Source organism: Phascolarctos cinereus, unplaced genomic scaffold (assembly GCF_003287225.1).
Source record: "Phascolarctos cinereus isolate Bilbo 61053 unplaced genomic scaffold, phaCin_HiC Scaffold_5;HRSCAF=322, whole genome shotgun sequence".
In the NCBI taxonomy this organism is placed as follows: Eukaryota; Metazoa; Chordata; class Mammalia; order Diprotodontia; family Phascolarctidae; genus Phascolarctos; species Phascolarctos cinereus.
Window position 1 is genome coordinate 142,690,807 of NW_027555958.1, and position 14,354 is coordinate 142,705,160.

The window sequence follows — 14,354 nt, forward strand, 5'->3', positions numbered from 1 at the left end:
ACAGCTTGAAATATTCCATCCTCCTCCTCCATGTTTTGCAAATTAGCTTGTACTCTAAAAACAATGTTGCCCTTAGCTGCTATGTTGCTCCACTTGGTAAGAGCAAATATCTGCTAGCTGAACCAGTTTCAGGGCTTGTTCTGTCTCCTTGCTGTGGTGACCATTTTGCAATAAACTTCACTAAGAAGTGGTGAGAGATTCAATGTCTTTACTTTTTTTCATTTCCCATATTTTGGAACTAACAGATTTGTTTACACTGTAGGAACTACTGCCTGCAGGTTCTTCTTATGCTTATTATCCTTTCTTCTGATTTGGTATGGGTTTTGAGTTTTGCTCTAACCAGCCAATGATCTGAGTGTATACAGTCATCTGAAATAACACTCAAATCAGCAACTAGTCATTCTGTCTGCTAAGATAAAATCAGTTTCATGTTTTGCTATATGTTTTTGTTGCTCACCATATCCAGGGCCTGCAGACTTTCTTCTTGAACAAAGTATTCATGATGTACTGGCATAAGACAAGCCTTCGGTCTCTTTCATTTCTTGATCCCAAACTGTATTTTCCAACATAGTTTTTTTTTTCCACTGTCCTCCCCTGTGCCCACCTTCAACAAGTCATTCAGTATTAATGTAGATGCTGACTTAGTTTGAAGGATCTTATCAAGTTCTTCATCCTCTGCAACAGATCATATATCATAGATTTAGAGCTGGAAGGGACCTTAGGAATCAAGTTCAACCCCCTCATTTTTTTGAGTGAGGAAACTAAAACTAGAGAGGTTAAGTGGGCAGTAAGTTGCAGATCCAGTATTCAAACCCAAATCTTCTGACCCTAAATTAAGTGCTCTACACTATGCTGTAGAAACAGGAATTATTTCATGGTGTCTCGTTTTCTTACGCTCATCACAGACAGCAAGGTGACCAAGTATCCTATTGAAATGTTTCTTACTGCCCATAACTGCATGATGAAATTAACTCCTTTACTTTTAAGAACCCAAGAAACTCCTTTGCATTTAAGTGTAATTTCTTTTTGTCTCTTGGTTTCATTTATAGAGAGGCCATCAATATGGATGTGATTCAGTTCTCCTAACAGAATATCCAACTGCTCACTGGACAAAGTTTGCAAATTAAGAATACTAACAGTTACATGAATGTTTGTCGATGTTCTTAACACTTTTTAATCCACTTTTCTGCTACTGTCAGTGCAGAAACAAAAGGAAACAACACTGGAAAGAGGAGGGGTTTTTTTTATTTCTTTTTCATAGGGTGCTATGACCAAAATGTTTCACCAACTAGTGACCACTTTTTTGGTAATGATCCTCCGTATTAGTCCTTGGACAGCAGACAGTCTACGACTGTGTCTCTAAGTTGTAGCTTTTCAGGATGAATACAACCTATCTGAACTTGTACTCTTCTGGTATAACCTTCTTGAACTAGGGCTCACCATCATACAATTGAGTGATACTTTTTAGAGCACTTGGAAAACGCATGAATGAAAAAGCACTTACTAAGTACCAAATACCATGCTGAGTGCTGGGGATCAAAATGGAAAAAGCAAAAAATTTCCTGCTGTCAAGGAGCTCACACTCTAACTGAGGAAGGTAACATATATAAAAGAGTTCAACTGCAGGGGTCAAAAGAAAGGCCTAGAATGGCAAAATCCAACAGTCCTTAGGGTATATAGGTAAGTCAAATGCAAAGCCTGGGAGTCTGCAGGGCAGATGGTAAGGCCTTGTGGTTTTCCCCACCAGAAGGATTATAGTTGATAACTCCCAGGTTATCCAAATAGTATGACCCTAGATAGGATCTGGGTAGCAGGGAAAGGGAAGAAGGAAGAAAAAGGCATCCTTACCTGGCTGCCTTATGGGATAGAGGGTGGGAAAGTGGGAGTACAGGGAAGAGACAGGGAATTTATCCTTAAAATTGAGGTCATGTACATAGATATGATGATTAAATTCATGGGATTCGATGAGGTCACTGAAAAAGATAGTACCAAAATATGGAACTCCTCTTTGAGACTGGTCCTATCCTCCCAAAGCAGATTTGGTTGGTGAAGTAGAAATAACAAGAACCTTAGAAGAAAGAGTCCCATGTCATCTGTGCTATATGCCCCTTGTACCAATTCCTCCCATCTTCTCCAGTAGATTGCTTGCTACCTTAATCACTGCCCCTCATTTCTCTTTCATCTCATCCCATCTACTGATTTCTTCCATGCTACCTTCAAACACGCCTATCCCTTACTCTTAAAACAACAGACCCTGCCATCTACTTAAGCCACTGCCCTATATCTTTCCCTACTTTCTCAAACTCCTAGAAAAAGTTATCTACATTTTTTCCCTCAAATTCATCTCTCACTCCCTCTTCTATTCCCTCCATTATGGCATCACTCAACTGACACTACCCTCTTTAAAGTTTTCAGTGGGCTCTTAACTGCCTAATGTGATGCTCTTATCTCAGTTCTCTTTCTTCCTGACCTCTCTGAAACATTTAATATGGCTGGTCACCTTCTTTTCCTGATACTCATTCCTCCAGTTGTTTTATGCAACTAATCTTTCCTGGTTCTCTCAGGCTGAGTTGCAGGGGGACATCTCTAAAGAATGTCAAAGACTCAGGCTGAGTCCAAGCCAGTTAGAAAGATTTGTTATGGTTTTGAGGCTTCACACTCTGGTGAGTGGCTAAGTTCCTTAGAGGAATTAGCTACTTCAATAAGGCAACTCAGACAATTTTATGAAATATATGATGCTGATTACGCAACCAAAATTTACATAGAATATAGGAATATGATTAATATTAAAAAGGCAGGAGGGGTCTGTTAAAGGATTAGGTAATGGGGAAGAGGTCTCAGACTCAATGGAACTACACATGTGGGTAGCCACAATGCATACAGAAAAACCCATGTGGAGGGGTATGTATGATAATGATATTATAATAAGCCTCTCTACATCATAAGTTCACTTTAGGTCAGTTCTTTACCATTATTGCACAGGCACTATCTTAGGGTGGGCTCCTTCTATGATTTGATGGGCAAGCATCCTGCTCTACATCCTGGTGGTGCTGCCTTCTAATTGACTAGCTATTGTGGTCCTGTCTAATCAAGGTGGATGATGTAGTCATGGTTGAATGCATGGACACACCTGTTTCTGTGGGAAATATATGAATTGGATCTGGGGGCAGGTGCTAGCTAAAGGATTGAGTCTGGAGGCAAGTGGCTAGCTAGAGGCAATGGCTATACTGAGTCTGAGGGCAGTGGTTTAGTTTGTGGGCTTGTGATGTGGTTAAAGCCAGACTGTGTGGTCAAATCAGGACATGCCTGTTGTTCAGTGGGGCCCATAAGGAAGTCAGAATATTGGGGCTGTGGGCAGCTCTATTAGGATTCCACCACTAGGGTACAGAAAGCTTGTGAATACATTGCTGAACTACGAAAAATAAAGGGGAATGGAAGAAATGCATAGGGACTGGGCAAATGTCCCAATTGTCAAACACAAGGAAGGATTTCTGAAATTGAGTCCATGCATTTAACCGCAATCGCTGGCAAAACTCTAGGATGTCATTAAAGAATATTTAAAAAGGGAAAAGCAGTATGCACAAATCACCATACACTTATTAAAAGGAAGTCATGATAGACTAAGCCTATTTACTCCTAACAAGATTCCCTGACTGGTAAAATACAATGCCACAGAAACAGCATGCCTGGACTTTAGCAAAATCTTGACAATCTTTCATTAAAGGTCAGATGGAGACTATATAGTAATATAGTAAGATGGATTTAGAACCCGTTGAAGGACAAGACAGAAAATGTGTTAATTGGTTGATGTTAACCTAGAAGGAGGTATATAGTGCAATTCAATGTTTTTAATCAATGATGCAGATAGGAGAAAATGGCATAGCTAACCAAATTTTGAAATGATAAAAAGCTAGAAGAGATAGCCAATATAATTAGTGACAGAGCTGAGACACAAAAATCTTCCTCAAGGCTGCAATTATAGGCCAAATTTAATGAGATGACATTTTACAGGAATGAATGTGAAATCCCAGATTTAGTTTTTTAAAATATCAACTACTTAAAGGAGTGGGAAGACATAGAGAGTAGTGCCCATGAAAAAGATGTGTGGATTTTAGTGGACTACAAATTCAATACGGAGCAACAGTATACTAACAAGAAGACCAAAAAGAGTGAAAGTGATGTTAGCCTATGTTAATGAAACCATGATAATCAAGACCCAAGGCAGTGATAGTCCCTATGTACTGAGCCCTCATTACAACATATCTGCAGTACTATATTCACTTCTGACAAGATGTCATGAAGAACAATGACAAAAACACTGTATATCCCAAAGTGCTTAACTGGTGAAGTAATTCTAAAACACGCCATATAAGGCACAGGATTACCAAGTGTTATACAAGTTGTCAGTCCAGGATGATCACCTATTACTCAAAAAAATGTTACCCAAGAGATTCTCACAGATTTTTGGAGGTGAATTAGATGGCCTCCAAGATCTCTTCCAAATCTGAGATCGTGTGTTCTTGTCTCTGGGTGAAATTTAAGTGGGAATCTGCTTGCTTTCTCCAAGCATTTAAAGCTCTGCCACGTAAAAGAGGTATTATTTATTTTATTTGGCTCTAGAATATGAAACTAGAACAAATATGTGGAACCTATAGGAACACAGATTTAAATGAATAAAAGCTTACTACCTTCCTAACAAAGGTGCCTCAAAATGGAATGGATTGCTTTAGGATGTACTGAATTCTTCAACCATGGAGACACTTAATGACTGCTTTTCAGGATGATGATGAATTCTTCAGGTTAGCAAATGGACTAAATGATTTCTTGGGTTTCTTCAAACTCTGGAATTTTATACTTTTATCACCATCCACAAACTCTGAATTGTCAAAACTCTCTTAACACTGGGCTCAAAATAGCACAGTGTTTAGAGATATTCTAATCAGTGCAAGGTACATAACACAACAAATGACTTTTATCTGACTGTTATTATCTTATTAACGTAAACTTCTTAAAGAAGTCATTTCTCTGCTTGCTTATTAAGCTTGTGATCAACTAAAACCCTTAGATCTTTTTTCAAATAAAACTGCTGCCAATCAAGATCTCCTTCATCCTGTACTTTTAACCCAATGCAGGACTTAAACATCTACTCCCGTTAAATTGCATTTTATTTCAACCCATATTTCCTGCCTAAGTAATTCTGAATCTTTATCATCGTATTTCTGATTACTCTTCTGTGAAAATTATGTTATCACCTGAAATTTAGATGAGCATACCTTCTAAGACTTTTTCTAAGACACTGACAAACATGTTCAAAGGTACAGAATCTCTTTGGCTCCTTTCAGTTTCCAAATGGACATGGAATTGTTCATCAAAACTCTTTGGGTACCACCTTTACCAGCTTACTCAAAGATATATTCAAATGAGACATCTCCAAATGCTTTGATGAAATCAAAACACATTATGAGTATAACATAACCCTGTAGCTATGATCTTGGCAACCGGGGAATAAGAAAAAAAAGGAAAAGAAATTAGGATGCAGAACATTTAAGTTAGTATGGGTTCAAGTTTTCCAAGAAACTACATTGATAAATTATCAGGGCATTAAATCTCCTAAAAAAAAATAAGAATAAGCAATTTCTCATAACAGACGCCTCCTTAATTTTTAAACTATACTGAAGAACTTCACAAGAATCCTGGCAATGAATGGTCCATCACAGTCCAGTTCAAGTCTCACTAATATTCACGCATATTTACACAGTCCAACTCACTTGGAATACTCAAAAGAAGCAGATGGGACAAGAGTAATTTGTGAATTGCTAATCAGAAGGAAAATAAAAGGGACAAAGGATAAAGTAGGAGAAAGGAAGAGAAGGATCAGAATAACAAAAAGAAATTAGGCATGTAAGAAAAAGGGTGAGTGATATGATGACAATATTTACTGCAATTCCCAACCATAATCTGAATTGACCATTTTAGAATTTCTAATAATAACAACCAGACGTTACACTAGACCTGTACTTCAGTACAATCGATACCAAGTCACATGCGGTTGAAACAGTTTTAAGAATTTTTAAAATGTTATTGGCATAGATATAAAAAGCAAGAGAAAATAGCAAAATTACAGATTAAATGATTTTTTTTTTAAATTGAGAAGCTTACTGGTATAATAAGCAATTTTGGAGTTCACTGAAAAAAATATTACTTTCCCAAAGGCAAGGAATAAGCAATATAGCTGCATTGCTTACTTGTTTGTTTTTTAATCAACAAAATCTAATCAGACCTATATTAAAGTTAACAGTTGCACAAATAATATCTCCTAGAAATGGTGTTGTGAAAAGAAGTAAAAAACAAAAACTAGCATAATTCAACTATTTCGTTCATAGGAAAAGCAAACTGCCACCAAGATGTTATAGTGAAAGCCATATTTTTAGACATTAATTGTCAAATTAAACAAGAAAAAACACTTTCCAATACTATTTTAGGTTTCCCCAGTACACAGATTTAATGTTTTAGTGTTATGGAAATAGTAGGTAAGGGAATCTCATACTTCAACTTCTTTGGAAGAGAAAATAAAAAATAAATTTAACAGTGACAAAGTACTAATCATTCATCAATCTATATTGTGTATATATGGCAGCTTACTACTAATGGACTAACAGCCGGGATAGTTAATTAAAAAAACTTGCCAAAATAGTAAAATTATCCCTTCTGAATAATTATATTCACAGTCTCATTAAAGCATAGCATTAATCCCGTTGTTGCTTTTTTAAGAGCACAAAACAAAGAATTTACTTTAAAAACCTGATTTAATTATCAGAGGAAAACAATTTTTTATTCTGATTTTTTAGTTATCTGAGCAAAATTTATTTGTGGTTCTTATTTTAACAGGAAAAAACATTTCCCAAAAGGTTTATTAGTTAAACTTAGTTCAGATTAATTTTTAAAGCAGATATCATTGAAAAACAAGTGTTCATCTACCAAATCAAAATTATCATAAACTTTGAAAATGTTCATCATAAACTTTACTATTTTTCTCATTCCAATTACTGAACTTTAAATAATTACAAAAACATAAGTTTATATACATTCAAAATTAAAACCCAATTTAATTTTATTGAAGCATATTAGTAGACCTTAATGTTTATTTTAAGGGCATAAAATTTAAACTACTTTAAATTCTTTTTTTTTTGGTGAGGCAATTGGGGTTAAGTGACTTGCCCAGAGTCACACAGCTAGTCAGTGTCATGTGTCTAAGGCCAGATTTGAATTCAGGTCCTCCTCTGACTCCAGGGCCCATGCTCTATCCACTGTGCCACCTAGCTGCCCCAAAATTACTTTAAATTCGCTAGTATTACCTAAAACTGTACAATTAATCCACAACAATTTTGAAGCCTCATATGTGAGGTATACTCAAGATATTCAAGTTTGGTCCTCTAATTTTATAATAGAGACTGCTCTGATTAAAAACAAAACTGAATACAATCATAGTAAAACTAAACTTTTCATAAAAAATTTACAAAAGCATATTGAATACAAGTAATAAGAAAAATTACCTGTTCCTGTACATCTTCATGTTCCGAATTGAGGAGTTTGATAAAAATTGGAACAGCTCCAGTTTCAATTACCACCTTAGTGTGTAGAAAGGTTCCAGATGCTATATTAGTTAAAGCCCATGCAGCTTCAAACTAAGAAAAAACAAAATTTAAGATAAAATTTTAGATATAATAAAGAAACTAGAAAAGATTCAGAAAATTTCAACTAAAAAAGAGCTCATGGGATCAAAGACATTCCATTTACAAAAAGACAAAAAAAAAGCGTTATGCCTGGAAAAAAAATATGAAGGACATAATCAAAATTTACAAAATTATGAACAGTTCCAATAGGGTGAATATGGAATTATCTACTTAAATCCATGAGTTTTAGAATTAGATGGAACACCATTAAAATTTGAAAGAATTGTGTTAGACACAAATAAAACACTGATTTGCCAAGCAGCAGTAAGCTGAAATTATATAAGATGCAAAAATTCAAAGATTATATTCTTACTTAGGATAATATGATGGGAGGGCAATAATCACTTTCTTCTAGAAAAGTCTGATTAATGTTACTATGAGAGATGCTATTCTGAATAGCCTGATCTAGTAAACTGTTAAAAGTAAAATTTGATAACAAGATAAAGATACACATAACTGCCTAAAGTCATTTTAATTTAGAACCTAACAGAAAATTTCTAAACATTATTTTTCCTGAAAATAGTCAAGGCTTTCCTATTATTTTTTCCCATATTATTAAGGACCATTTCTATTCTCCATGAGCCTCTTGATTTCAACAATCCTTCCATCAAGATAAGCCCATCTGCTTACTGCCTGCCCCACCACAACTCACTAATTTTCCCATTTTTTACCTCTGCGATTTTATTCAACTAAACAAATATTTCCAAATACATTCCTTGTCCAAGATACTATGTAAAGCACTAAAGAAGGATATAAAGATAAAAATGAAAGTCAGTCTTCAAGGCTTACAGAACTAAAACTTAATTTTATTTTATTTAAGAGCATAAGTGGGCCTAATATTATCTAATGTTTATTTTTAAGGTTATAAAATTTAACTTCTTGGAGCATGTTTCTGAATATGTAAAATGAAGAGATAACAATACTTGAACTACTTAGAGGCAACTGGAGGTCAGAGTGGGTAAGAGTGCAGAACTTGGAAGTTAGAACACTTGAGTTCAAATACTGCCTCAGATACTTATTACCTATGTGACCCTAAAATGGAGAAAACAGCACTTACCTCACAACATTGTTATGAAAATCAAATGAGATAAAAATGCACAAAAACCTTAAAGCACTATACAGCACTAGCTATTATTATTACTAAACTCACGAGACTGCTATGAGGATAGCATTTTGTAAATGTTAAAGCACTAAATAATTATGTAATTATTGAGACTTTTAAAATCAGTCTACAGTCATCTCAAAGAAAGAAGATAAAAAGCAACATCAGAAAAACTCACCTGTAAGGTACAATTTTCGTTTCTTTCAAGAAACTTCACAAATCTTTGTACGACTCCTGGTTTTTGTATAACTTCATCAATAGGTGGATTCGGTTCTGAAATTTTATAATTGATTTATTTTACAATTTTAAATTTAAAAAATTACTAGATTATTTAAATGTCACTTCTTGTCCTTGATCACTAAAGCATGGAAATTCTTCCCTGGCCAACTCCTAAAATCCTCAAAATTATGGTCATTAAGCTTTAGAAAGAAAAAATGGTCTGGTTTTTCTTGCTTTACAAAATAAATAATTGTCATGAAAGTTAGTTTCAAGGCAATTTTTTTTCCCTATTAGCCTTCAACTATAAAATATTGATATCTTCCAACAGGAGAAAAATCCTTCAACTGAATATATGAAAAAATTTTGATAACAAAAGATTTAGATAGACCAGTAGTCATTTCTTTAACACACAGATATTCCCAGGGAAAAACCTGGGTGGTGGTACTACACAGAGAGTTAAAGAAAAACACACAGGAATGAACCCATCCATGTAAAACTGGGGCCTCATGTTTTGAGCTATGGGTTACAATTGTTATTGCCAAAAGTGTTCTCTCCTTCTTCAAATGTTCGTAAATCGGTTTAGACTCACGTGTGTGCATGTCTCATCCCATCAGTATACTGTGAATTAGGCATCTACTATCAATTTTATATCCTTCAACAATTGCTGCACATAGCAGGTGCTTAATAAACTGCTTAACTTGAAATTAAATACTGTAGCAGTGATGCTGAGCTGTCGACTCCAACTGTCTCTTCATTTTCCTTTACTGTGATCTTTTGATTCTGGGGGAATATTAATACTTAGAATCCTTTCTAAGCCTTCTGTCTTTCATTGTCCCTCTGCTATGGTTCACACTTGTGAAATTACAGCTTCTCAGATCAATTTAACATGACTAAAAAATGCTTTTAACTCTTCATTACTATAAAAAACTATAGAAATATCCAATAACCTCAAAGTACAGAAAATGTTTTCCCTAAAAGCTAAACAAATAACAGACCTATTAAGAAGTTATGAAATACCTTGCCTTTTTTTGAATAAGAAGTTAAGGGGTTTTTTTCTCCTATTGTTAACAAAGGATAAGACATTATTAATGCAGTCAAGGAATATTACTTCCTCTCTTTCCCCCCTGCCCTTTATTAAAAAAAAAAATTTAGAGGGTTCTAACTTTTTCAAATTGTAAGTTTCTGGGCTAAACAAAAGTCAATGCTAATTAAGTAAAGCAGTATGAAAGGAAGCCTGGCACAGTGGAAAAGTGTAGTATTTGGAGTCAAACAACCAGGTTTTGAATTCTGGCTCCACCACTTAATACTTACATAACCTTGAACCAAGTCACTTAACCTCTTTGGGCCCATTTTTTCCTATTTGTAAAAGGAGGGTGCTGGACTAAATGATTACCGCGGTCCTTTCTGGCTCAGTGGGACACTGTTAACTATGTCCCCTTCTTAACATATGGAATTCTGTCATTTGTTTGTAGAGAGGTGATATGAAATAAAGGACTTCAAAAAACTCAAAGAGGAGTGGTAGGAATATTAGTTGTAGCACAAACATATAAATCTACAACTCAATCATTCTGCTGATAATTAAAAGACATGTATTTTTATCTCTATTCACTAAGGTGGAATAAAGTATGTTTGAAATGTCAATTAAACAGGCTATGATACAAATTGCTCATTTTTGTGACTGAATTATACAAAAATAGCAAAGCCACACTAAAATGTTACTTATAAGAGGTTACCTTAACAAAATGCTGAACTGTAATAAATATACAAAGTCTAAATTAAAATCTCTTTAAATCTGATATAGCAACAGAGTATCTTATGAAAAGAAAGTCTTGCCTTTAGAAAGCAACTTTCGAAACTTCTGTGTTGCTGTAAGCTGTTGGTCAGCATCATCAGAGAAAATCATCTGCACCATATCAGCAGTAATAACTTCTTCCTAAAAATGCACAAAACATAGTGTATTTAACACATATTTTTCTCTTACCATTCCATTTAATGTTCTGTTTTCACTGTCAGCCTGTAAAATATTGATTTAAAATATACCTCTGGAACTGGTACTGTAGAGCTGATATCTGGATCCTGGATGGGACTTTCAAGCATAGACTCATCATTTGCTGGAAGGGAGACGTTTCTACGTTTGAATAACTGTCAAAAAACAACAACAAAAATCACCATCACCATCTTACACATGAAAGTTTTTTATACTAATACTTTGTTCTGCCATATTAAAATATTTAAGAAAAGTAACATGAACAGCTATCACTTTCACAATTTTGACAGTTTAAAATCAACACTTCTCATATGATGGCACACAGTAGTATAATTGGAAAATGAAGTAGACTGATCACGTAATTAGTGAAAGACAACAATAAACAGTTTCCCTACTCTACTAGAATACATGCCGTGTCACCAGATGTAGAGGCAGATACTCGGCACACTAGGTTGACAAATTGAGTGGAAGAAGTAGTTCACAGAATGAACTTCTATGCCCTGTAAACTTGGGGTTTTATCTTGGTACACTATTTGGGGATTATTTAAATATTTAAGGAAGGAGAGAACACTTTCAGTAACAATTGTAACCCATAGTTACATAGATCCATCACAATGCTCCGCAAATAGTGTACCAAGATAAAATCTCAAGTGTACAGGGCAGGGATTGTCAGTTTCTCTCACACATGATAGACACACAATGTTTTTTGAAAGAATTGGCGCTTTGAAGCAAATCAGAATTCTTCTGCAGTTCTGGCTCCTACTCTGCAAAAGATTAAGGCTACTTCTAATCACAATCCCGTCAATCAAGGAATCAATCCTACAGGTAGATGAGGAGCTACATGGCATGATTTTACAGGCCTCAGAAAATTAATCTGCTGGAAAGTATCTTCACTGACTTGGTGTAGGCTCTATCATAATCATAATAATAATAGCTAATAACAGAAAGTATTTATATAGCACCTACTATGTGCCAGGCACTGTACTATGGCCTTTACAAATAACACATTTGATCCACACAAAAACCTTGGTAGGTATTATCATCCTTATTTTACAGATACAGAAACTGAGGCACAGGTTAAATGACTTGACCAAGATCATACAGCTAGTTAAGTGTTTAAGGCCATATTTGAACCCAGGTCTTCCTCAGTCCAGGGCCCCTGTGCCATCTAGCTGCCTCTAAAATCTCCCATGAAATGACTTAGATATAAAGGCTGATACCATAAGTAAACTGGGAGAACAAGGAATAGTTTACCTATCAGATCTATGGAGAACAGAAGAATTCATGACCAAACAGGAGATAGAGAACATTATGAAATGCAAAATGGATCATTTTGATTACATTAAATTGAAAAATTTTTGCACAAACAAAGCCAATGCAACTAAGATTAGAAGGAAGGTAGGAAACTGGGAAAGAATTTTTACAACCAGTCTCTCTGATAAAGGCCTCATTTCTAAAATATATAGAGAATTAAGACAAATTTATAAGAACACAAGCCATTCCCCAATTGATAAGTGGTCAAAGGATATGAACAGACAGTTCTCAGATGAAGAAATTAAAGCCGTTTATAGTCATATGAGAAAATGCTCTAAATCATTATTGATTAGAAAAATGCAAATCAAAACAACTCTGAGGTACCACATCACACCTATCAGATTGGCCAACGTGACAAAACAGGAAAATGATAAATGTTGGAGAGGATGTGGGAAAATTAGAACACTAATACATTGTTGGTGGAGTTGTGAAATGATACAACCATTTTGGAGAACAATTTGGAACTATGCCCAAAGGGCTACAAAAATGTGCATACCCTTTGATCCAGCAACAGCACTTCTAGGGCTATATCCCAAAGACATCAAACAAGTGGGAAAAGGACCCACATGTACAAAAATATTCATAGCAACTCTTTTTGTGGTGGCAAAGAATTGGAAATTGAGAGGATGCCCATCAATTGGGGAATGGCTGAGCAAGTTGTGGTACATGAATGTAATGGAATACTATTGTGCTATAAGAAATGATGAACAGGCTGACTTCAGAAAAACCTGGAAAGACTTATATGATCTGATGCTGAGTGAAGTGAGCAGAACCAAGAGGACTTTGCATAACAGCCACGTTATGCAATGATTAAGATTGTTAAACTGAACCCTTCTCAGCATTACGAGGATCTAAGACATCTCCAGAAGCCTCAGGATGGAAAATGCTGTCCACATCCAAAGAAAGAACTATGGAAGTCGAATCGCTATCACTTATTTTTACCTTCTGTTGAGTTTTGCTTCATCTTTCTGATGGTTCCTTGTATTGGTTTTAATTTTTACTTACAACTCCACTAATGTGAAAATATGTTTAATGGGTATGTAAATGTAAAGCCTATATCAAATTGTGTCCCGTCTTGGACTGGGGGGGGGAGGAAGGGGGAGAAAAATTTTCAACTCAAAAGCATATGGAAGTGATTATTGATAAATCAAAATAAATTAATAAAATTAAAAAAAAATAAAATAAAATCTCCCATGAAAATGCTGAGAGACTAATACTTTATAACTAATTAAAATAAATGGAGTATCAAATTAACAAAGAATAGTTTAAGACCCAGATATGAAAGATATTTTCTGATTATTATGTAATCAAGGGAAAGAAGGATGGAGACAGCAAAGTAGGATGAAACAGGATACTAGCAGAGAGGGCAGACCTAAAAGAAACACTATAAGGGGGCACTAGGGAAGGGAAGTACATACATTCTCTTCCTCTCAAATCAAAACCAGGTAACAACACAATAACTAAAACTCCTATGGTTTCTAAATGACCATTGCTACTTGTCATTCTTTTATTATGCACTTTTCAATTACCAAATATTTTCCATAATTTGCCATTTCTACCTAATCACTATACCAATGCCTCCATCTTGCATTTTTCATTGAGAGGTGACAGTGACACCCTGCATATGCTTACAGTCAAGTTAAGTCATGTCAACTAGCATTTACTAAGTGCCTACCATGTTCCAAACACATTGCAGATACAAAGAAAGGCAAAAAATAGTTCCTCCTCTCTCAAGAATCTTGGTCTAAACAATGGGAGACAATAAGAAACGATGTACCAATAAGCTAGAGATATGATAAATTAGATATAATCAGAGAAGGCAGGCAGTAGTAGGGGAGATGGGGGAAAACTTCTTGAAGGTGGGCTTTTAGCTAAGTCTTTAAGTCAGGGGACTGATACAAGGAAGGAGAGAATTTCAGGCACAGGAGACCACCAGTGAAAGTGCTCAGAGTTGAGATATAAAGACTCTTGAGCAAGAGACAGCAATGAGTCCAGTATC

The 14,354-nt window shown here is 35.2% G+C and overlaps 1 protein-coding gene across 1 annotated transcript in view; it reads right to left on the reverse strand.

The window, feature by feature from the left end:
* The window catches only part of KPNA5 (karyopherin subunit alpha 5), a 50,410-nt gene that overhangs the window by 24,992 nt on the left and 11,064 nt on the right, over window positions 1-14,354 (reverse strand). Inside the window, exons 3-6 of the mRNA XM_020971605.2 lie at window positions 11,095-11,196; window positions 10,888-10,987; window positions 9,014-9,108; window positions 7,554-7,685 (exon numbers count right to left, since the gene is read on the reverse strand). Of these exons, the coding sequence (XP_020827264.1) occupies window positions 7,554-7,685; window positions 9,014-9,108; window positions 10,888-10,987; window positions 11,095-11,196 (429 nt within the window). The remainder of the gene's footprint in view (window positions 1-7,553; window positions 7,686-9,013; window positions 9,109-10,887; window positions 10,988-11,094; window positions 11,197-14,354) is intronic.